Below are 24,457 nucleotides of genomic sequence, written 5' to 3'. Positions count from 1 at the left end.
CGTTCAACCTATACTTGAATATTGCGCATCAGTGTGGGATCTGTACCAGATCGGGTTGACGGAGGAGATAGAGAAGATCCAAAGAAGAGCGGCGCGTTTCGTCACAGGGTTATTTGGTAACCGTGATAGCGTTACGGAGATGTTTAGTAAACTCAAGTGGCAGACTCTTCAAGAGAGGCGCTCTGCATCGCAGTGTAGCTTGCTCGCCAGGTTTCGAGAGGGTGCGTTTCTGGATGAGGTATCTAATATATTGCTTCCCCCTACTTATACATCCCGAGGAGATCACGAATGTAAAATTAGAGAGATTAGAGCGCGCATGGAGGCTTTCAGACAGTCGTTCTTCCGGCGAACCATACGCGACTGGAACAGGAAAGGGAGGTAATGACAGTGGCACGTAAAGTGCCCTCCGCCACACACCGTTGGGTGGCTTGCGGAGTATAAATGTAGATGTAGATGTAGATGTAGAAGATCATAGTCTGAACTGGTACACTTGTACAGAAATGTGATCAAAAGCAATTTCCTTGATAACTGAAACAAACTTTTACAGCCTTAAGATATTTATTCAGTATAGTGTTCTGATACATCTGTATTCTTGAGTAAAATGTTGCATTTGACATAAATAATCAAGTCCTTCAATCTGCAAAGAACTTCTCATGTAGAAATCAGATAACATACAGTCTAATAAAGGAAATCAAAGTATTTCTTCTCTATGTTTATGCTCCAAGCTACAAACGTCAATCAAGGTCTATCATCTCACTGTGCATTCTGACCTGTATTTTGCATTTACTGCACAAATTTTGGTTGCTAAGGAAACCTTCCCTATAAAAGACTAACTGCTAAGGAAAGCTGGAACATTTTCCAACAATCCTAAGATGGGTGAGATGTTGATTGTGCCTCAACTGATATTGTTTCTTGGAAGTACAAAATGAGACAGCCTTTACAAAGAAGAGCTAATGAACATCGAAGAAATGCAAACTAAGATGATCACTAAGAATTTTAAGTTTGGATTTTTCTTTGGAAAAGCTCACTTTCTTTAAAAATTCATAGTAGTTATAAGTAATTATGAGGGACATATGCAAAACAGTCAGTTATAAGTAATTACGAGGGACATATGCAAAACAGTCAGTTATGGTAATCAAAGTTACAAATACAAGAATTGTTTTTTCTTTACCTTAGTGGCCATTGTGCAAGGCCTGACTGTCTCCGTACGACCATGCTTGAAAGCAGCAGTACTGCAAGACTCATAAGTAGCAGCAAAATGACTGTTCTGGCGATGAAAAGCAACCTGAAAATTTTAAGTAAATTATCTCAAAATTCAATACTGTTACCTGCTTGTTGAAATATATCTTCATTAACAATTTGTTACATACTATTCAGAACTCCCATACACTTACAACATCAATGAGCAATTCCTAGACACTAAAATTTCACAAGTCAATCAAGTACTCATATTTGCACAAATTGTGCACTATAAATGCTAATGTCAAAAGAATTATACCATTACTACAATGTATGTTAACTCTGTAAGTATATTAGTGAGTTATGTGACTGACACTGCAGGAGCAAGCTGACATATGTGACAGAATGAGTGGCTTGGCCGGGCTGCTTAGCACTGTGTAGAGGCAAGCAGCAGAGAGCCAGCTTGTTGCTGTGTACGACTGGGCAACATGAGTCAGTAAGGTTGGACGGTGCCAAAGTGTAAGTAAGGCAGCCAAGGGCTGGCAGGTGCGCTGACAGAGCATGACACAGGGAAAAGCCCAAGTATAACATGACTGGTGAGAAGGGGGGGGGTGAATACTAAGATGGCATGGTGATAAAAAGTTACATTGAAAGAATTGAATATTTACTAAAAAAGTCAAAAGGACATCTTTGAAACTGGTGGGAGGCAAATAAAATTGTTATCATATTTGTACAGTAGTATACAGAAGTATTTTGCAGTTGTGGTGTTATGTTGTCGGTACTGCTTGCATTCAGTCACATCAGACCAACAGATATTACTGTGTCACTCCATCAAGAGCCTCATGCTGCTGTGGTTACATATCCAGTAAACAAGCAAGGTCAGACAATAACAATGTAAGTATATATTCTGTAGCGGCACCAACATTTAGAATAGGGAAAGTTAGTTTTGTGCAATACTCTGAGCACAAGTTACAGCCAGGTGCGGGCCATATTGCAATGAGCTAAGCATACCAACAGCTGCAAAGTAGAATAGAGGCCACAGGGCCATCAAATTTCTGAAAGAATATATGTAGCAGTTTTGCATGTCGCAAAACACAGGCAGAGGGGCCCACTGGCCAACCTAGTGTGTTATGAGTACATCTACATCTACATGGATACTCTGCAAATCACATTTAAGTGCCTGGCAGAGGGTTCATCGAACCACCTTCACAGTTCTCTATTATTCCAATCTCGCATAGCGCGTGGAAGGAATGAACACCTATATCTTTCTGTACGAGCTCCGATTTCCCTTATTTTATCGTGGTGATTGTTCCTCTCTATGTAGGTCGTTGTCAACAAAATATTTTCGCATACAGAGGAGAAAGTTTACGACTGGAATTTCATGAGAAGATTCCGTCGCAACGAAAAACGCCTTTCTTTTAATGATTTCCAGCCAATTCCTGTATCATTTCTGTGACACTCTCTCCCATATTTCGCGATAATACAAAACATGCTGCCTTTCTTTGAACTTTTTCGATGTACTCCGTCAGTCCTATTTGGTAAGGATCCCACACCACGCAGCAGTATTCTAAAAGAGGTCTCCTTAGTAGGTCTGTTGCATTTTCTAAGTGTCCTGCCAATAAAATGCAGCCTTTGATTAGCCTTCCCCACAACATTTTCTATGCGTTCTTTCCAATTTAAGTTGTTCTTAACTGTAATACCTAGGTATTTATTTGAATTTACTCTTTTAGATTAGACAGATTTATCATGTAACCGAAGTTTAACGAGCTCTTTTTAGCACTCATGTGGATGACCTCACACTTTTCGTTATTTAGGGTCAACTGCCACTTTTCACACCATTCAGATATTTTTTCTAAATCGTTTTGCAGTTTAGAAAAAATATATGAATGGTTTGAAAAGTGGCAGTTGACCCTACGTGACGCAAAGCAAAACAGTCAGCAACATGCAGCAGCAGATGGAGCGCCAGTGTTCCAGTCCACAGCAGGTCGCTGGTTCGACCCTCTGAGGCCGACGCAGGATCTGTAGCTAGCCAGCGGCAGGGCACTCCACGGCTCGCTATCACAGGCAAGTGTCCTGGCTTCCAACACTTGCTGGAGGCATTCTGAGGCGAGGGCCGCAGATTCGGACACCGGATCGTGGGGGCTTGTTGTCGTTGCGATCCCAGCCACGCCGGCGGGAAGCACACAGCTGGCCACCTGCAGCTCACACCGAGTGGCACCGATTCCGCAGGGACACAGACCACTGTGCCAACTGCTGGCATCCTGGCGACGACACAACTCTGCTGGCGTACAAGGCCGACACACACTGTGTGCACGGGGCGCTGAGGCAGCCATTCTGCGCCAAGCCGTTTCGCAGACAGCGAAGTGGTGTCCTCAGCATTGCAGGAGCCGGTGACGCAGACCGAGGGGAACATGGTACAGTAGTTGGAAACAATAAATCACTTGGAAAGCTCAGAAAAGTCTTAATACGGTGCCTTCTACCTCTTCCCACTACATTTGGTTATCCTGATACATTCAGTGGCAGAAGTTGCCACTACATTTCCTTTAGCATAAAAGTATTTTGTAATTCGCTTTGATGGTATGGTATTGATTGCCTATTGTTATTTGGGCATTCTGACAGTATCTGTTTATTTGTAGAGACAACAAGAAGCATGCCAAAATACAAAGAATACTCAGTTCATGTGAGAAATGCCAATTCACATGCTTTAAAGAAGGGAAAGTCGCAGTCTAATGTTGCTAGACACTACAGCATGTCGTGACAACTAATAAGTGTGTGGAATTGACAGCAACAACAGGAAGGATCAGTAGCCAAGGTCAGATCACCCCTAAAAGCAACAAGGTGGAAGGACAGAATGATATGTAAGCAGTCAGCTGCTGGTCCTAGAAAATGAACTTGACAAATTAGGGATGATCTGGAGTAGCATGATGGACAGAACCTACTTGTCTCTACTATAAAATGTCAGGTAGTAGCTGGTGATTTAAATAGTAGATGACCATCACGTAAACCACTCAAAACTTCAGAAAATAGTAAGTCTGGGATAGAGTTTGTAAAGAAACTTGGAATGCTACAGATTGGTCTAAAGTTTTATGGACCGATGAAAGTAAATTTAATGTATTTTCTTTTGATGGTGTGCAAAATATATGTCAACCAAAAAATCAAAGGGGCATTGAGAAGTACCAGGTACTGGCCATAAGCACGGTGGTGGCAGGGTCATGGTGTGGAGATGTTTCTCTCAGTGTGGGTTTGGTCCTCTAGTCCAAATAGATGGCAAAATGGATTGTTTCCTGTAGAGCAACATTTTAGAAAATAAAATGGTTTCATATGGGAGAAAGACCAAGCCACATAATTGGATATTTCAGCAGACCAATGATTCAGAACACACTTTCTGTGATTTAAAAAAAAATTCTTTTCAGATAAAAAAAATTAAACTTTTGGAGCCAAAGCCAAGATCTAAAACCAACTGAACTTCTCTGAGATGTAAGGCATCAACGTGTTCATCATAGAAGCTACTCAAACAAGGATCAATTTGTTGCTGCCTTCATACGTAGCAGTGATAGGCGTGTCCCCTGGCCACGCCCTTTGTACACCTCACCCACGATGGCATAAACCAAAATAATTAAAGTAAACATGAGCAACTAATAGCGTATCTAGTTGCATAGAGAACTTTATTAGATTGTTGAAGGTGAAAACCACAACATGATTCGATTAACAGTTCACGATACATTTATATTTTAATTTGGCTGGTCGATCTTAAGTCCTGATTGCTCAAAGCGGACGGGCTCTGCCAGTGCCACAGCATGGGACAGTGCTGGTCAAGAAACGCAAGTCATCAGTGTGCTGGCACAGACAATGCTTCTGGAAGTTTCAAAGGCAAGTGGATGGATATGAAATGTGTCCTATACCCAAAAATACTGCATAGTTTGCACCAGCAGACTCCTGTTCTTTCCAAACAGTTGGACAAGTCCAGAGCAACATAGAAAGTAGGGCCTGATTATATTAAGGACTGGAATGGTTATGAGAGAAGTAAAATTCTGGCGGATATCATTCTGCAATGGTGTCACTTTGAGGTGTCAACAGAATGTATTCCAGTAGCAAAAACATTCAAAATTATTAAAAGTGTGAGTGTGATGTAATTTCACCCTGGTGGTACAAGATACAGAAGAATGGGCCATTGTTCAGGAGAACACGGATGGGGTCTGGAGCAAGCACACATGTCGCAAGGCGGCAATGCAGCTGTGGCAAAGTAGGCTTTGTCATTGCTTGTACTACAAAACTAACATTGGAAAACTTCAATTTGTGTAGGAAGTGAATTTGTTTTTGTGATTGTAAGTGTTTTTGGCTTGGTGATATACTCGGAGACTTAGACAATGTCAAACAATGTGCAAAGCTTTTGCCAGCCACAATGCCATTGCTACAATGCAAGTAAGTTAGTTTTTATTACTGTTGCACTGTGTGCTGTCTCAGTGTTGAGAAATTGTTGCCGCTGAAGACAATTTGGTTGCAACAGGGAGAAATTTCAGTTATTTTATGTTCATTGCAAAAGTGTCAGCATTTCCAAAACTATCTTGGTGCAATGAGATATCAGGACTTGCGTGGCAGGTACAGTTTCAAAGAGAGTAGCACTATTGAATATTATTATGTGCCTTCTAGTGAAAGTAACTTGCCATTCATATCTGTAGTTTCGGGTCAAGAGGCAAAAGTTGGGTTCGTGAGTGTGCTACGAATTCTGATCAAAGCAGATGGAACTTTGTGCCACTGCTGTAACAAAATGTACAAATACAAAACTGGTGGCCACTGGGCCTCAAAAATATATCGAGATTTTAACAGATTTGTCTGTGGTTTATTTACAAGGGTAACCATTTCCCCAGAGTATTATTTTCGTGGCACTTTTGTACTGAGAATTCACAGGCTGGTGGGTAATATGCAGTTCGAAGACCAACTAGGTTACAGCGTTATTGGATGAATGGTAAAAACACCCACGTGACCCATTCAAAACCCTGTGGATTCAATGACAAATCGATGTGCAGCTGTGATCAAAGCCCACGATTATCCAACGAAATAGTTTTGTTCTTCAGGTTCCAAAATAGTTTTGTTTTATTCTTACACTCTTAAACTTACAACTTACTTTCAAGCCGCAAGATTTGTTTTTGTTTTAATGTAACATACCTTTGTTTAAACTAAATGTAGTTTTGTACTAAATGGATTATACTTACTTACTCTTCAGTTATGTCCTGGCAGTTTTTTCTATTACACACCTGTCTCTATGTAAATGTAACTAATACTTTCTACAAAATACTTTTGAGCACTACTGTATGGTGACTTGTTTGGAAGTTATTAAAGTTTAAATGTTCATTTATTTAGAAAAAAATAATAACCATTTGCAGATATGTTGTTTTGTAAGACACACCCCGAGTAGATAATGATTTCAGCTACACAATGAGCAAGCTTGATTGTACGATATATACAAAACTAAATTATTTATAATATTTAATTCCGCAGTGATAAAACAAAAATTCTGCACATGTACACTATCAGTTAGCTTCAGCATGTTGACATTGCAGCACGGCCTATTAGGTAATAATTTATGTAAAGACGAGGGGCAACCAGTAAGTAATGAACACACTTTTTTCTGAAAGCAGGTTGGTTTTATTCAAGATTCCAATACACCATATTACTCCCCGCTCTTTTTGGCTACAAAAAACTACCTCTCAACATAATCTTCATTAAACCATACACCCTTATGCCATCTAGCTGGGAGGGTCTGTATGCTCACATGGTACCACTTTTCTGGTCGATATCAGAGCCAACGTCTTGCTTCACACATAACCTCCCCATCATCAACATACTGATTCCTGTGAAGAAAAGCCTTCATTGGGTCAAACAGATGGAAGTCAGAAGATGCAATATCCAGTCTGTTGGGTGGATGAGGACAAACAGTCCAATGATGTTTTTGTGAGCTCCTCTCGGGTGTGCAGACTAGTGTGAGGCCTTGTGTTGTCATGGAGAACAAGAACAAGAAGAAGAAGTTAGTTTGCAATTTTGTGGTGACATACATGCTGAGGTCATTTCTTCAATTTCCTGATGACAGCACAATACACCTCACAGTTCATCACTGCACCAAACACAATAACCCCTTCTGAGTCCCAGAAGACTATGGCTTTACCGGCTGAGGGTGTGGCTTTGAATGTTTGCTTTGGAAGGGAGGCGGTGTGGATTGCCATTTTGTTTCCGATTCAAAATGATGAACCCATGTTTCATTGCCTGTGATGATGATCGAGAAAAAAAATTGTCATTATCAGCCATGCAACATGCAAGCAATTCTGCACAAATGATATTTTTTGCTCTTTATGGTCTTTGTTAGGCAGTGAGGAGCCCAGAGGGCACGCACCATTGAGTACCCTAACTGGTGGACAAGTGTGTGAACACTACAGAGACATCCAGTTATGCAGCGAGGTGTGTGTTTGTGATTTGTCGATCACCTCGAATGAGAGTGTCCACACATTCCAACATTGCAGGAGTCACAGCTGGGTGCAGCCATCCTGTACATGGGAGATTGGAAAGCTTGCATGATCCTGCTGCGATGATGACAGATGCTTTGCCCAATGACTCACCATGCATTTGTTCCCTGCAAAGTCTCAGAAGAAATTCTGCAAGTGCCTATGAATATCTGCAATACTCTGGTTTTCTGGCAAAAGAAACTCAATGACAGCTCTCTGCTTGCAAAGCACCTCTGTTACAAATGTCATTTTGAATAGTGCTGCTACCTATCTGAACTTCATGAAACTGTAAGGGATGATGCAGGAATATTCCACAACGTCCTGCAACACATTCCACATATTTTAAACTGAAATTGGCCTTGAAAAAAAAAAAAAAAAATTGAGTTACTTATTGGATGCCCCTCATAGCATTTGGTAAGTTTGTATGAATAAAGAAATATGCTTTGTGTGAAGTGGTGCTGCAACAGCTGGCAGAATACAGAAACACTTGGTAAGGTTCTATGGCTCCCTCTCAGCACAAATGCAAAAATAACAAATTAAAAGGATAAAACATTGATATTTATATACGAAACAAGATGTAAACACATGTAAATTTATGAATATGTTCATTAAATGTGTATAATGTATACAAATCAATGTAATGTGCATCGTTTTGATAAGATGGCCCAGGGAAAGCACCAATCTTAAACTTGAATGGTTGATAATGTGATACAGCTCTGGAGTAAGCAAGCAGAGGTGTCTGGTGCTATCAGTGGGATCTTTGTTGATAAACTTGGTAAGACTGGGTGGTTATCATTTCGCAAGTGTTAAGGTTGCTCAGGATAGCATGATTCTAGATGACCGTGTTTGGACATTACAGTAATATGTGAGGGAGTAGCAGAACTGACAGCAGTGTCAGAGCTAATTTGATCTTTTAATGAGTTTTAGTGGAACTTTTGCGATCATTTCAGATCGCAAACTGCGGAATATGTGCTACAATAAGTGGGATTAGCTATCATTTGGAACTTTTGTTTGTTGCTTTGCTCTCCTCTGGCAATCAATTTATTTAAATACTTGCAGTAAATCCATCAGAATCATATGGCAAACTTGTTGTATGAGTTTTTTATTCTTTTGCTTGTAATTTTACAAGTTGAATTCAAACCAGTGAATCAACTACTTCACAAGCCTCCAGGTTACAGTACCTCATTTCATTTTGTTAATCAATCCAATTTTCAATGTGTTTGGAAACCTATGCTTAACTGTGTAAATAGTTCACTAACTGTAATGCTAAACCACATCAATGCTTAATTGTAATTTGGGACAAAAGGCAGCATTAAGCAACTGACCCTTATGTATACTCAAAGCAGAATTATTGTAGGTTGTGTGTTTGCCCAACTAGTGCATACTGCTACTGATACGACTTCAGTGAGCACGAGTTTGTTTGCTCATCCAAAAAATAGCCCAGTGTGAGCTCGCAGGTAGAAGAAGAATGCAAAATATACACTAGAAAAATTCACTACAATTACAGTGTCCATAATACTCGGAACCATCTGCAAGCTAAAAAAAGATAGCAGTTAAGACCCTATATAGTATGACGACATGCAAGAGGAGATAGAAATTATTGAAATGTGGCGATATACACTCCTGGAAATGGAAAAAAGAACACATTGACACCGGTGTGTCAGACCCACCATACTTGCTCCGGACACTGCGAGAGGGCTGTACAAGCAATGATCACACGCACGGCACAGCGGACACACCAGGAACCGCGGTGTTGGCCGTCGAATGGCGCTAGCTGCGCAGCATTTGTGCACCGCCGCCGTCAGTGTCAGCCAGTTTGCCGTGGCATACGGAGCTCCATCGCAGTCTTTAACACTGGTAGCATGCCGCGACAGCGTGGACGTGAACCGTATGTGCAGTTGACGGACTTTGAGCGAGGGCGTATAGTGGGCATGCGGGAGGCCGGGTGGACGTACCGCCGAATTGCTCAACACGTGGGGCGTGAGGTCTCCACAGTACATCGATGTTGTCGCCAGTGGTCGGCGGAAGGTGCACGTGCCCGTCGACCTGGCACCGGACCGCAGCGACGCACGGATGCACGCCAAGACCGTAGGATCCTACGCAGTGCCGTAGGGGACCGCACCGCCACTTCACAGCAAATTAGGGACACTGTTGCTCCTGGGGTATCGGCGAGGACCATTCGCAACCGTCTCCATGAAGCTGGGCTACGGTCCCGCACACCGTTAGGCCGTCTTCCGCTCACGCCCCAACATCGTGCAGCCCGCCTCCAGTGGTGTCGCGACAGGCGTGAATGGAGGGACGAATGGAGACGTGTCGTCTTCAGCGATGAGAGTCGCTTCTGCCTTGGTGCCAATGATGGTCGTATGCGTGTTTGGCGCCGTGCAGGTGAGCGCCACAATCAGGACTGCATACGACCGAGGCACACAGGGCCAACACCCGGCATCATGGTGTGGGGAGCGATCTCCTACACTGGCCGTACACCACTGGTGATCGTCGAGGGGACACTGAATAGTGCACGGTACATCCAAACCGTCATCGAACCCATCGTTCTACCATTCCTAGACCGGCAAGGGAACTTGCTGTTCCAACAGGACAATGCACGTCCGCATGTATCCCGTGCCACCCAACGTGCTCTAGAAGGTGTAAGTCAACTACCCTGGCCAGCAAGATCTCCGGATCTGTCCCCCATTGAGCATGTTTGGGACTGGATGAAGCGTCGTCTCACGCGGTCTGCACGTCCAGCACGAACGCTGGTCCAACTGAGGCGCCAGGTGGAAATGGCATGGCAAGCCGTTCCACAGGACTACATCCAGCATCTCTACAATCGTCTCCTTGGGAGAATAGCAGCCTGCATTGCTGCGAAAGGTGGATATACACTGTACTAGTGCCGACATTGTGCATGCTCTGTTGCCTGTGTCTATGTGCCTGTGTCTATGTGCCTGTGGTTCTGTCAGTGTGATCATGTGATGTATCTGACCCCAGGAATGTGTCAATAAAGTTTCCCCTTCCTGGGACAATGAATTCACGGTGTTCTTATTTCAATTTCCAGGAGTGTAGAAGGACACCAAAGATGAAATATTTAGCCTGAGTAACTAATAGAAGAGTTACCACACTGAAATTCGGACTAAAAGAAGAAATAGCCAGATTGGACACATTCTGAGACATCAAGAAATAGTGATTTTGTTCATAGCTGTATTTCAACTGCTGCAGAATATTTCAACAAAGATAAAAAGTCAGCTGACGAATGAATTTTTATTTTGTTGATCAAGAAATAGTTTGACTATACTGAGCACATTCAAGTGGATGTGAATTGCAGTAATTGTGCAGGGATGAAGAGACACATCCAGGGTTGACTTACATGGAGAGCTACGTCAAGCCACTCTTTGAAATGAAGGACATGACCACCATCACAACAAAAACAACAACCACCTCTTATCATGTTTACTGTTGAGTAACAGGGAGAAGAGGTTGTTACAGCATATACTTCAGTATCCCAAGAAGTGGATATCTTGTAATCAGTACAATGAAGATGGTTATAAGCTGAGAGGGGAGAGAGAGAGAGGAGGGGGGGAGAGAGAGAGAGGAGGGGGGGAGAGAGAGAGAGGAGGGGGGGAGAGAGAGAGAGGAGGGGGGGAGAGAGAGAGAGGAGGGGGGGAGAGAGAGAGAGGAGGGGGGGAGAGAGAGAGAGGAGGGGGGGAGAGAGAGAGAGGAGGGGGGGAGAGAGAGAGGAGGGGGGGAGAGAGAGAGGAGGGGGGGAGAGAGAGAGGAGGGGGGGAGAGAGAGAGGAGGGGGGGAGAGAGAGAGGAGGGGGGGAGAGAGAGAGGAGGGGGGGAGAGAGAGAGGAGGGGGGGAGAGAGAGAGGAGAGGGGGAGAGAGAGAGGAGGGGGGGAGAGAGAGAGGAGGGGGGGAGAGAGAGAGGAGGGGGGGGAGAGAGAGAGGAGGGGGGAGAGAGAGAGGAGGGGGGGGGAGAGAGAGAGGAGGGGGGGAGAGAGAGAGGAGGGGGGGAGAGAGAGAGGAGGGGGGGAGAGAGAGAGGAGGGGGGGAGAGAGAGAGGAGGGGGGGAGAGAGAGAGGAGGGGGGGAGAGAGAGAGGAGGGGGGGAGAGAGAGAGGAGGGGGGGAGAGAGAGAGGAGGGGGGGAGAGAGAGAGGAGGGGGGGAGAGAGAGAGGAGGGGGGGAGAGAGAGAGGAGGGGAGGGGAGAGAGAGGAGGGGAGGGGAGAGAGAGGAGAGGGGGGAGAGAGAGGAGAGGGGGGAGAGAGGAGAGGGGGGGAGAGAGGAGAGGGGGGGAGAGAGGAGAGGGGGGGAGAGAGAGGAGAGGGGGGAGAGAGAGGAGAGGGGGGAGAGAGAGGAGAGGGGGGGAGAGAGAGGAGAGGGGGGGAGAGAGAGGAGAGGGGGGGAGAGAGAGGAGAGGGGGGGAGAGAGAGGAGAGGGGGGGAGAGAGAGGAGAGGGGGGGAGAGAGAGGAGGGGGGGAGAGAGAGGAGGGGGGGGAGAGAGAGGAGGGGGGGGAGAGAGAGGAGGGGGGGAGAGAGGAGGGGGGGAGAGAGAGGAGGGAGGGGGGAGAGAGGAGGGGGGAGAGAGAGGAGGGGGGAGAGAGAGGAGGGGGGAGAGAGGAGGGGGGGAGAGAGGAGGGGGGAGAGAGGAGGGGGGGAGAGAGGAGGGGGGGAGAGAGGAGGGGGGGAGAGAGGAGGGGGGAGAGAGGAGGGGGGAGAGAGGAGGGGGGAGAGAGGAGGGGGGAGAGAGGAGGGGGGAGAGGAGGGGGGAGAGGAGGGGGGAGAGGAGGGGGAGAGAGGAGGGGGGAGAGAGGAGGGGGGAGAGAGGAGGGGGGAGAGAGGAGGGGGGAGAGAGGAGGGGGGAGAGAGGAGGGGGGAGAGAGGAGGGGGGAGAGAGGAGGGGGGAGAGAGGAGGGGGGAGAGAGGAGGGGGGAGAGAGGAGGGGGGAGAGAGGAGGGGGGAGAGAGGAGGGGGGAGAGAGGAGGGGGAGAGAGGAGGGGGGAGAGAGGAGGGGGAGAGAGGAGGGGGAGAGAGGAGGGGGAGAGAGGAGGGGGAGAGAGGAGGGGGGAGAGGGGGGAAGGGGGGGGAGAGGGGGGAGAGGGGGGAGAGGGGGGAGAGGGGGGAGAGGGGGGGAGAAAAGAAGAAGAAGAAGAAGAAGGAGAAGGAGAAGGAGAAGGAGAAGGAGAAGGAGAAGGAGAAGGAGAAGGAGAAGGAGAAGGAGAAGTAGGAGGAAGAAGATGACAAAATTGAACCCACACCACTCAGTGTTCTAACTTGTGACCTTACATACTATGTTATGATGCTGTTGCAGTAAATAGTTCAATTCCATTCATCCCAGCACTGTGTCCTTCCTGCCGTAATAGCAACACCGTCAACTTGCTTGGCCTTAACATTTTGTCAGCTTTTTTTGTCACTACTTTCTTCTTTTCAGCATCAGAAAATTTAATTTTGTTAAAAGGAAGCATTCACTGTCCAGGTAATAACATGCTCTATTTTAATCAGAGCAGGGCTGTAGCTAATCACATGACCCAGTCAGTTCCTGCTGCTACTGAGTATATGGTTCACTTGGAAGAGTAATACACACTTGCTAAAGTTGCCAAGTGTTCATTTAAAAAGGGAAAGCACATGCTTCACATTATGATGAGATTGAGTTTCACAACTTTTGTACTTCAAGTATTTTTCTCTCACTGTGAGTCAATCACTCATGATGATACTATCTGACAAGGAGGAGGAGGAAGAATTTCAAGTCTGAAAACTGTGCCATTTGTCACAAGTGGTCTTATTATTTAGTAGTACTCCTTTTTAGGCCAACAAACTTTGTCCATTACTTATCCAGTCTCTGAAGTGAGATACCAAAAAGCCCAAAAATGCTATTTTATGACTGTCATAACCTCTTTGTTGGACACAATTTGTGTTATTGCCACAAATTCCTTTACATTTAGGAACAAGAGACAGTTAGCAAGCTGCCAATCCTGGTGAGCAGTGTAAATCTTTCCTCAACCAGCATTTCAAATTCCCCAGTTTTCCTATCACAAAGGCATATTTGTACACAGGAGCTTTGTCATCTTGAAGCAGGGTTTCTTATTCCCCCTCCTCATTTATATTAGCAGCAAAATTGTCCTGAAGATATGCGCAGTACTCACCAGTTACTGTTACACCCTTTGCAAAGTACTAAATAATTTGAATCACTTTTGCATCCAACAAAATACTGGCCATAATCTTTCTACCACGTGAAAGCAATGTTTCTGGCATGAAGTGCATAGGAACCATTATTGCTGCCACATGCGCAACTCTGTGCAATAAATTTCGCACCCTGTACACCCCCAAATCACCAACTAATTTAACTGTTGTGTACTTCCAACTAGACTGTATATTTACAATAAGCATTTTTTTTCTGTCCTTCCTGTTGTGGCTATGTAATGGCCAATGGTGTATATTCCCAGAGAAATCCTAATTTTAAGATGCTGAATGAATTGATTTAATCCTTACTGCTTCACCATAAAAACTGACTCTTACAAATATCAAATAGGGGGTGATGCAAAACTAAGAGAAAATACAATCAATCAATAACTCTAAAGGCATTTATAATAGTGCAATGCAGTTTTCACATGAAGGCATGAAAGTCATAGGATTTGTGTTTCTGTAATGAAAGGATTTTATTGAAATGCTCACACCGTTTTCACCAGAAGCTAATACTGTAGCTGTTCCTGTGTTTCTGTCCAGCATTATTTACATATTTCTTCTTCTATTTCTTCTTCTTCTTCTTCTTCTTCTTTTTCTTGTGCCTTTGTCCCACGCTGGTGCATGATTAAGAACGGATTTGCCATGGTTAATTTAAGGGGTGGCCAGATATATTTCCTTTTGCCACCCAATTACACCCTTCACTTCCCCCTGAATGGAGTATGTGTACTTGAACTGCCTGCGTGTACTGTTATTCATCTGGAAATGAGCGACAGTTTTCTACATGTTTGCAAATCATGTAACTGAGGTGAGTCTTGGGTACCACTGCATTCACCTAGTGGGATGAGGCAAACTGCCTAAAAACAACATCCAGGCTGGCCGACACACCAACCCTGGTCTTTCATCAGCCAGACAGTTTCGATCCGGGGTTAACACATGTCCCCATAACAGTCGGGGCGCTAACATGTACGGCTATCTGGGTGGGTTATTTACACATTTGTTATAAGAAAGGAAAATAATGTAGACTGGATGTTAAACATCCTGTTACACAACAAGATACAGTTTTCACGTAATGGAGTTATATCTGAACATGACTATCAACTAGACTGCATCACTATTCAATCACAACTCAATCATTAATTTTTTTTAATTATTAAAGCAAAACACTGATTTTTCCAGACATTTTGAGGAAAATTAAATCACACTACTGATTATATGTGTGAATTACTGCATTTTCACTTCTTTAGTTATAGCTAGTTCACTTAGTACACTGTACCCAATCAATAATACTCCCAAAATCATGCTTATAATAAATCTTACCTGGAATCCAAGTTGCATTATTGAATCTGGGCTTACACGATGAGCTTTACAAATCTTCTTCCCAAATCCAGGAAATTCAAGAATATCAAAATTTAAAGATTTGTAGAACTTTTCATATGTCTCTGCTGCTGACTGTATGTCATGTTTTGCTTTGTCATCAAGTTTGAAATCTGGTTACAAAAAAGAGAACATAGTTAATTTTTTATTCTCAAGAGAAAAACACATTTATCATTATTGTTAGCTGAAACAAAACAGATTACTTCAAAACTACATTCAATTTTGAATACATACATTAACCACACAGACTAATTTGCATGCTTCAGTTTTTAAAACTGATACCTCAAATAATTCAACAAACCAGGACTACTCCAAATTTACTATTGATTACAGCCACTCATTTTTATGTACTGTATTTATAACAGACAGACTGTAGAGTGGTTTATATTGCATGTGAGGTCCAGCTTTGTAATTAATCATTCTTTCAAGATGGCTCAGAATTTCCCATCAGTTTTGGATGGGCATGTTCCTGCTGAAACACGATACTGTCTGAGTGAGGGGCAACAGCTCAGGCACTAAAAATCTTATGATATAATGGTCACTGTAATTTGCATATAGTATCTGACGATGCTTCAAACTCTCATATTTGGCACTTGACAACACAGGCTGCCACGTTGTATCTCACAGGTAGCATCTAACACACATATATTTATTACTGCAGGACAAACTGAAGTGGGACTCTACTGAAAACACTACAGTTGAGCACTCTACAGAGGCTCTGTCCACAGTCTGATTGTCATCTGATGTTTTTACAGTTTCCAAACAAGAGAATTCGATCTGGCGATGTACTTGCCCCTAGTTCAATCCTTGGCAGATTATATTAGGCCTTCAGCATGGGCAGCTCCCTTCACATGTAATAGTGCTCCAGAAGTGAATGCAGTGGACATGGATACACACTCTGTACACTCTGTAAAGACAGTGCAGACATGATGACAGTCTTTCCATGCTGGTTTCGCAGACTCGTCATCACTGTTGTAGCCGAATGTACAACACAAGACAATATGCTAAAGTTTAAAAACAACTCATTTTCCAGACTAATTATTCCACCCTGTTCTGACTTGCCCACATGCCAATAGGGTACCATCTGACTGACAATGTGTAACTGCATTTTCTTTCACAGTAAAGTAACATGTGACTTTTTTAAGGCCAGAAAGAAGGAGGCATCAGCAGCCTGCAGGAGACCTATGTCACTGCACTGACTCCAGTCCACATCCAAGGGATTCCCATGCCACCCATATACCTCTGTATGATACTGGGCATTTGGCCTGTTCTCATTCGTCTTGTTGAAGATGGGTGTAATTCCATAACAGGTACCAACCTAACCCAAGTTGGTTTGCATTGGAGCTGTGTTAGGAATGACAGTGTCGATATGTATCAAAGTTGCATTACATATAGAACAAGATGCTGAAGTTTGTACTTTATCAGTTGCACTACAACAGCACATCAGCATGCCACATATGCAAGCATACTTCTACGCCTACATCTACGTATATATTCTGCACTCTGCAAGCCGTGGTATGTTGCAGGGTAGAAGGTACCTTGTATTATTACTGTTAATTTCCTTTCCAGTCCCACTTACAAATAGAGTTAGGAAAAAATGAGTGTCTATATGTCTTCAAACGAATCCTCATTTCTATCTCATCTATGGGGTCCTTATTCAAAATGTTCATTGGTGGCAGTAAAATTGTTCTGCAGTCAACTTCAAATGCCAGTTCTCTACATTTTCTCAAAAGAGTTTCACAAAAAGAATGCTGTCTTCCCTACAGGGATTCGCATTTGAGTTCATGAAGTATCTCCATAATACTCATATGTCGATCAAACCTACTGGTAACAAATTTAGCAGCCCACCTCTGAACTGCATCAATGTCTTCCTTTAATCTGATCTGGTTGGGATCCCAAACACTTGAGCAATACACAGTAATTGGTCACACCGGTGTTTTACATGTGGTGTCCTTGCAAAATGAAAAAGACTTTCCTAAAATTCTCTCAGTAAATTGATATTACTCATTCACTTTCCCTTCTAGCGCCTGTTCCATTTCATATCACTTCACAATGTTATGCCTAAATATTTATTCAACATGACTGTGCCAAGCAGTATGCTACTAATGCTGTATTTGAACATTATGGGATAGTTTTTCCTACTCATCTGCATTAACTTACATTTTTCTACAGTTTGAGCAAGCAGCCATTCATCACACCAACTAGAAATTTTGTTCAAGTCATCTTGTATTCTCCTACACTCGCTCAATGATGACACCTTCCCGTACATCATGAGCGAACAGCCACAAATTATTGCTCACTCTGTCTGTCAGATCATTTATGTATGAATGATATGAGGAAAATAAGGTCACAAGATTTTTTACACAAACAGAAATGCATATATTTCAATGAAACATACAGAAACAGTAGCATTAATATTACAGCACTGTTGCACGTAATTACCATTTCCTTCAATGCATTTTGTCAACCAGGCAATTAGTTTTTTAACACCTGCATTGTAGATGTGTCCCATCAACTCCTTAAGAATACTGGCAGCGGTCATAGCCTTGGCATTCAGATAGCATACCACAGCGCATACTTTGCACTTAGTGGGAGATGGAATGAGAGTGCTCACTTTTTATTGTCATAAAAACGTGGGTCAAGATGTTACTGATGACCGTTGCCCATCACATTTCATTGTGCGCACCATACATAACAGTGGTACAAACTGTGAAAAACTCAATTCCCTGGTAGATCTACGGGCCTTGTAACCTCACATTCCCGATATCCCTTGTATATAGAGAATAAGAGCAACTATCGCACTTGCCTGGGGCAATCCTGATTATTCCCTTGTATCTGATGGACACTTGGTGTTGAGGACAACATACTGGGTTACTTAAGAACTGTTCAAGCCATGCACATATCTATGAACCCAAATGATACACTTGGGCCTTCATTAGCAATCTACAGTATCAAATGCTTTCTGGAAATCTAGGAATATGGAAACTGCCTGTTGCCCTTCGTCCATGGTCTGCAAGTTATTGTGCAAGAAAATGACAAGCTGATTTTTTAATGAGTGATGCTTTCTAAATCTATGCTGATTTGTGGACAGAAGCCTTTCCACCTTAAGAAAATTTATCATATTCAGATTGAGAATATATTCAAGAATTCTGCAGCGAATTGATGTTACAGATACTGGTCAGTAATTTTGTGGCTACATTCTTTTACTCTTCTTATAGACAGGAGTCACCTGCACTTTCCTCCAGTCACTTAGCACTCTGTGCTGAGTGAGAGGTTTGAAACAAATGCATGCCAACTAAGGGGCTGATGCTAAACAGTACTCTCTGTAAAACCAAACTCTGATTCCATCCAGACCTGGCAAATCTTTCACTTGCTTCTCTGTGTCAGGTATGTCTATTACTATGTCCTCCATACGGAAGCCTAGATGACAGTCAAATGGCAACAAGTCTGTAGGATCCTCCTGTGTGAATGATTTCCAAAATGCAAGATTTAAAATGTCAGGTTTCCTGTTTCTGTCTTCTACTGCCGCATCACACTGGTCAAAGAGTGACTAGATAGAAGCCTTTGACCAGCTTAGAGATTTTATACAGGACCAGAATTTTCTTGAATTCTTGTTAAAATCTTTTGCTAAGGTTCACTTGCACTGCAGTCACTTTCTGTTGCAAAGAGCAGAGATCTAAAAATGTCGAGTGCTGGGCACTCAGATTGAAATGATATTGAATACCAGGTGAGCAGGAAGGCTGTAGTTTTTGTTATTAACTCTCAATTTCACTTACAAACATACAGAAGATAGTCAAGAATCAAAAAGAAAGAACTAAAACTACTATATCAATTGATGACAAAACAGTAGTACCCATTAGTAGAGAGAGAAAGTCACAAACGGTTCTAGTAGAGCATTTGTATATATTGGGCAGTGATCTGTATCAAAGCTACTCCAATGTCAAAGCTACTCCAATGCTCTTTATTTCTAAGTGTGTGTGTGTGTGTGTGTGTGTGTGTGTGTGTGTGTGTGTGTGTGTGTGAGAGAGAGAGATAAGTAACTGTGCCTGAATGAAGATTAAAGTTTAATGTTACATTGACAACATTATTAAAGATGAAGTACTAGCTTGGCTTTGGGAATGATGGAGAAGGAAACAGAGTGTGTTCTTTTTTCAAAAGAACTGTCTCCGGCACTTGCCTTAAGCTGTTTATGGAAACCACAAAAAAACAAAATGTGGACTGCCAGAAAGAATTTAACCCACTATCCTCTAGAAATCAAGTTCAATGTCTCAACACTTTGCCACCTCACTTGGTCTACGTTTGAACACAAATCTTGTTGCTAACACAAAATGATGCTACTAACACAAATATGTGCTAGCATTGTGTGACCCCATCTATTAGATGATTTTAAAACAAAAATGTCACTGCTTTATAGAGTAGATTTGTATAGACATATTGTCACAGAAGAAGCCAAGTAGAACCATGGTATAGTGGTTATGATACTTAACTGTTGCACGAAGGGTCGTGAGTTCAAAACTCACATGGACTGTAAAATTTTAATTTCCATATTCGGTTCGAGTACATTCTAGAAGTATCCACAAATGTCAAGAATCATTGTACAGGAATGTTCTGTAGCTGTATATACACTGTAAGTGTTCTGGCCGGAGGCAGTTTGCTCCGCGCTCTTGTATGTGAAAGTGCTGAATAAACCTTCGTTACCTGAAATTAGTGTTCGTCATTCATCGAATTACACCTTCTACATGACAATTCTGGTGGATACGCTTGGTACTGGAACTTGTGATAGCACACATTATCGACGACACAGTGGCTCCCATCAGGAGGCAGAAAAAGAAAAGGACATTACGATGACAGCAACTGTGTGCCACCACGTGAGACATCCTCCCAGGTTCTCTGGTGACGATGGACTAGACCCAAACAAGTGGCTGATGGTATACGAGTGTATAGCCAAATTTAACAAATGGGATGACACCATGTGTTTGGCTAACGTATTTTTCTACTTGGAGGCCACTGCCAAGCAACGGTATGAGAACAACGAGGAGAAGTTCACAAGCTGAGAAGTATTCCAGGCAGAACTGCGCAAGTATTTCGGCGACACACAACGACGGAAGTGCAAGGCTGAAAATATATTAAAGTGCAGGGCACAGCGTCCAGGAGAAACTACAGCATCCTACATTCAAGATGTCTTTGAGCTTTGTAAAATAGTGGATCCTAGAATGAAGGAGGAAGATAAGGTTGCACATCTCATGAAGGGTGTTGCTGAGGACATGTATGAAGTCCTACTCCTGAAGGAGGTTTCGATAGTAGACGACTTCATAAAATGTTGCCAGTACATCGAGACAATGCATCAAAAAAGAATTACATGCAGGAAGCTTGAATGGATTCCAAATGTCGTATCGATGTCTGTGATGGAGGAAGCAACTGATTTCACAAGTGTTCTTTGTCACATAATGAGAGAGCAAGTTCAGAAGGCACTTGGATTGCACGGTGAGCAAAAAACTGAGATGCTTCATGAGGTCATAAGGGCAGTTTGGGCACCAAGGAAGACTGACATCTAGAGGACCCAGGATAACCAACCAGTATGTTTCCACTGCGGACGAGCGGGACATGTTGTGTGCTATTGTCAAGAAAGGTGGTGGATATTTGATGACGCCCGCACCAGAAGACAGCAGACCAATCTTAGCCAATGTCAACTCTGGGACGACAAAGATGAACAAGAAGATGTGGGTGCACGATGACGTAGGTCACCATCGTCGCAAGCTAGCCACTGGAGAGCACACTCCCCAACACGCCGATCAAGTTCCGGCCAATCACCTAGCCGCTGCAACCTGGAAAGCTAAAGGGTGCGACCTTCCTTGGAGGTGAGGCCGCAGAAGAGAAAAATCCTCCGCCGTTGGTCACTACTGAAATGATAGGAAACTACGTCGATATCCACATGGATGGCCGACCAGCCCAAGCTCTCGTGGACTCTTGAGCATCATATTCAGTCATTTGCCAGTTGCAGAAAACCATATTCATCAACAACAAAACATCTCTGCTGAAGGTGGCTAATGGGTAATATGTAAAACCTATAGGAAGATGTACCATTTGTGTGGGTATAAGTGGCCATACACAGCCCTTAGAATTCGTCGTCTTACAAGAGTGTAGTCATGACGTCATTCTCGGATGGGACTTTTTTGAAAGCTTCTCAGGCATTTATAGATTGTGGTCGCTCAAAGATCGTGCTAGATGAGATGAGATACTGTGGACAGGAAGATAGGCATCCGAGTGTGTGGAGACTGAGTGTGATGGATGAAGTGATCACTCCTGCAGTCAGCGCTATAAAGGTAATTGTCACATGTCATGCCATACATCAACTCGTGGATCTTTTAGTGGAATGTAAGAGAAGCATACCACTGAAGAATAACTTGGGCATCCCAGCCTCTGTTGTCTCGTTTAAGAATGGATTCGGCGAATTGCGGATAGTTAACTGTCGCCGAGAAATGCAGATCCTTCCAAGACACATGTGCGTAGCAAATGCTGAGCTGTTAATTGAAGAACAGCTGAGCATCCTAGAAACCTCCCATGCCAAGTCTGTGGGCGAAATTAGCGCTACCACTACAAGACAAGATCTTCTAGCTCGACTATCACCAGATCTCACTAAGGAACAACAGAAGAAGCTACTTGACATTCTCCAAGAGTTCTCTGAATGCTTCAATCCACAGGTGAAGGGCAAATTAGACAAATCGTCGGTGAAGCACCAGAAGAGTGCCATCAACCAATAAGCCAGAGAGCATACCGGGTGTCAACAAGGGAACGACAAATAATACGCGACGAGGTAGAGAAAATGATGAAGAACAACATCATTCAGCCTTCGCAGAGCCCACTGTCATCACAAGCGGTCCTCGTCAGGAAGACTGATGGCAATTGGCGCTTATGTGTTGATTACAGGAAGCTTAATAAGATAACTAAAAAGGACGTTTATCCCCTTCCACGAATTAATGATACACTAGATTGTCTGAATGAGGCAAAGTTTTTCTCAACCATGGATACTGGCAATTCGAAGTAGATTAGACTGATCGTGAGAAAACTGCATTCATCATCCCTGAGGGCTTGTATGAGTTTAAGGTAATGACGTTTGGTTTGTGTAATGCACCAGCAACTTCTGAACGGATGATGGATAATCTTATACGTCATCTGAAGTGGACGATGTGTCTTTGTTATTTAGATGACATTATAGTGTTCTCAGAGACATATGATGAACATATAAAAACACTGAGGGGCATTCTTAAGTGTCTCCAACAAGGCAGACTGATCTACACACAGATGCCAATGGGTATGGGATTGGTGCTGTTCTGGTGCAAATTTCGGATGGAAAAGAGAAGGTTATAGCCTATGCTTCTAAGACACTTACAAAAACCAAGAGAAACTACTCAAATACAGAAATAGAATGTCTTGCTGTGATCTGGGCCATGTGCAAATTTCGACAATCACTCTATGGAAGGCCATTCACAGTTGTTATAGACCATCATTCACTTTGTTGGCTGACAGGTCTTAAGGATCTAATATTATGACTTGCCAGATGGGCACTACGTCTTCAAGAGTATTCCATTACCATAGTGTGCAAAAGTGGAAGAAAGCACCAAGATGCTGACTGTCTCTCAGCAAACCCTGTGCAAGACCATCAACACTTTGATCAAGATAGTGACTGTCTCGCTGCACTCCAGGATCTCTCTGCTGAGCAGAAGGACGCCAAGATATCTCAAATTATGTTTGCCTTAAATCGGTCAGAGGATGTGATCTGAGAATTTAAGGTAATTAATGGATTACTTTGCAACAAAAACTCCGATCCGTTTGGAAAGAGGTGGCTACCAGTTATTCTTAAACACATGAGCTTAGATGTTATCCAGAAATTCCATGACACACCTGAAGTCAGACATTTAGGACTTATTAAAAGACACAATAGAATGCGCAAGCGATTTTTCTGGCCGGTTTATTTAGGAGTGTGTCACTATGTGTCGCACTGTCAAGAGTGCCAGAGGAGAAAGGCAGTTCCCCAGAAACCACCTGGCCGACTCATACCAATTCCACCAGCCGAAACGCCTTTCCAGTGTGTTGGGATTGACCTCCTCGGAAGATTTCCAACGTCTGCTAGTGGCAATAGATGGATTATTGTTTGTACTGATTATCTGACACGCTATTCCATTACAAAAGCCGTGAAAACAGCCGAAGCATCCGAGGTAGCCAAATTCATCACGGAAGACATTGTATTACAACACGGTGCCCCAAGGTCATAAATTACGGATCAAGGGAAATTTTTTCAATTGAATCTTGTGACAGAGATAACGGTCAGTGTAACATTATTCATCACATGACGACTGCCTACCATCCGCAAACTAACAGGCTTACTGAACGCCTTAATAAGACCTAGGCCGACGTGCTATCAATGTTCATCAATGTTGAACAGAGCAACTGGGATGAGGCGCTTTTGTGTCGTTTGCCTACAACACCGCCAAACAAGACACCACAGGATTTATGCCATTTTTCCTGGTGCATAGGCGTGAGGCGACTACGACAATGGCCACTGTGTTTCCGTTACATCCTTATGACATGGACAATGACTACATCGGCCAGCTATTAATCAGAGCTGAGGAAGCTCGGCAGTTAGCTCGACTCCGCACGCTACAGGCTCAAGAAAACAATCGCCGAAGGTATGACGCAAGCAACCGCCCTGTTATCTACCAGGCTGGTGACCTCGTCTGGATCTTCATTCCTGTTCAGAAGGTTGGTCTCTCTGAGAAGTTCCTCAGGCACTACTTTGAACCTTATAAGGTTGTAAGACAGTTGTTTGACGTTACTTATGAAGTTGAAGATTTTGACCCCGACACAAGAGGAAAGATCATATATACAGTCCACGTCCTTCGAATGAAACCCTAGAAAGATCCTGCAACCCAGGGTAAATTCGAAGCTCCAGCGACAGGCAACAAGCGGAAAAGTGACTAAGAGTGTAGCGGCAAAAGAATTGCTAAGAATATCACCGTCAGGGCGAGCATCAGTCATCGGGAGTCGGAGTATGCAGAACCGATGACTTGTTTCCAGACTAGGACGACGTAACACTGAGACGCTGTTCTCTTAAGGAGGGAGCAGTGTCGCAGAAGAATTAATTTCTATATTTGGTTTGGCTACAGTCTAGAAGTATCCACAGATGTCAAGAATCATTGTACTGGAATGTTCTGTAGTTGAATATATAATGTAAGT

At 43.4% G+C, this 24,457-nt stretch overlaps 1 protein-coding gene across 3 annotated transcripts in view; it reads right to left on the bottom strand.

The window, feature by feature from the left end:
- Nucleotides 1-24,457, bottom strand: part of LOC126185000 (carnitine O-palmitoyltransferase 2, mitochondrial) — a 122,789-nt gene that overhangs the window by 35,059 nt on the left and 63,273 nt on the right. For all 3 annotated transcript variants that reach the window (XM_049927718.1, XM_049927717.1, XM_049927719.1), the window contains exons 9-10: nt 15,167-15,336; nt 1,172-1,285 (exon numbers count right to left, since the gene is read on the bottom strand). In XM_049927718.1, the coding sequence (XP_049783675.1) occupies nt 1,172-1,285; nt 15,167-15,336 (284 nt within the window). The remainder of the gene's footprint in view (nt 1-1,171; nt 1,286-15,166; nt 15,337-24,457) is intronic.

The sequence above is a fragment of the Schistocerca cancellata genome, chromosome 4 (genome assembly GCF_023864275.1).
Source record: "Schistocerca cancellata isolate TAMUIC-IGC-003103 chromosome 4, iqSchCanc2.1, whole genome shotgun sequence".
NCBI classification, from domain to species: Eukaryota; Metazoa; Arthropoda; class Insecta; order Orthoptera; family Acrididae; genus Schistocerca; species Schistocerca cancellata.
Note: the sequence above shows the minus strand (reverse complement) of the source record. Positions and strands in the feature narration are given on the sequence as shown.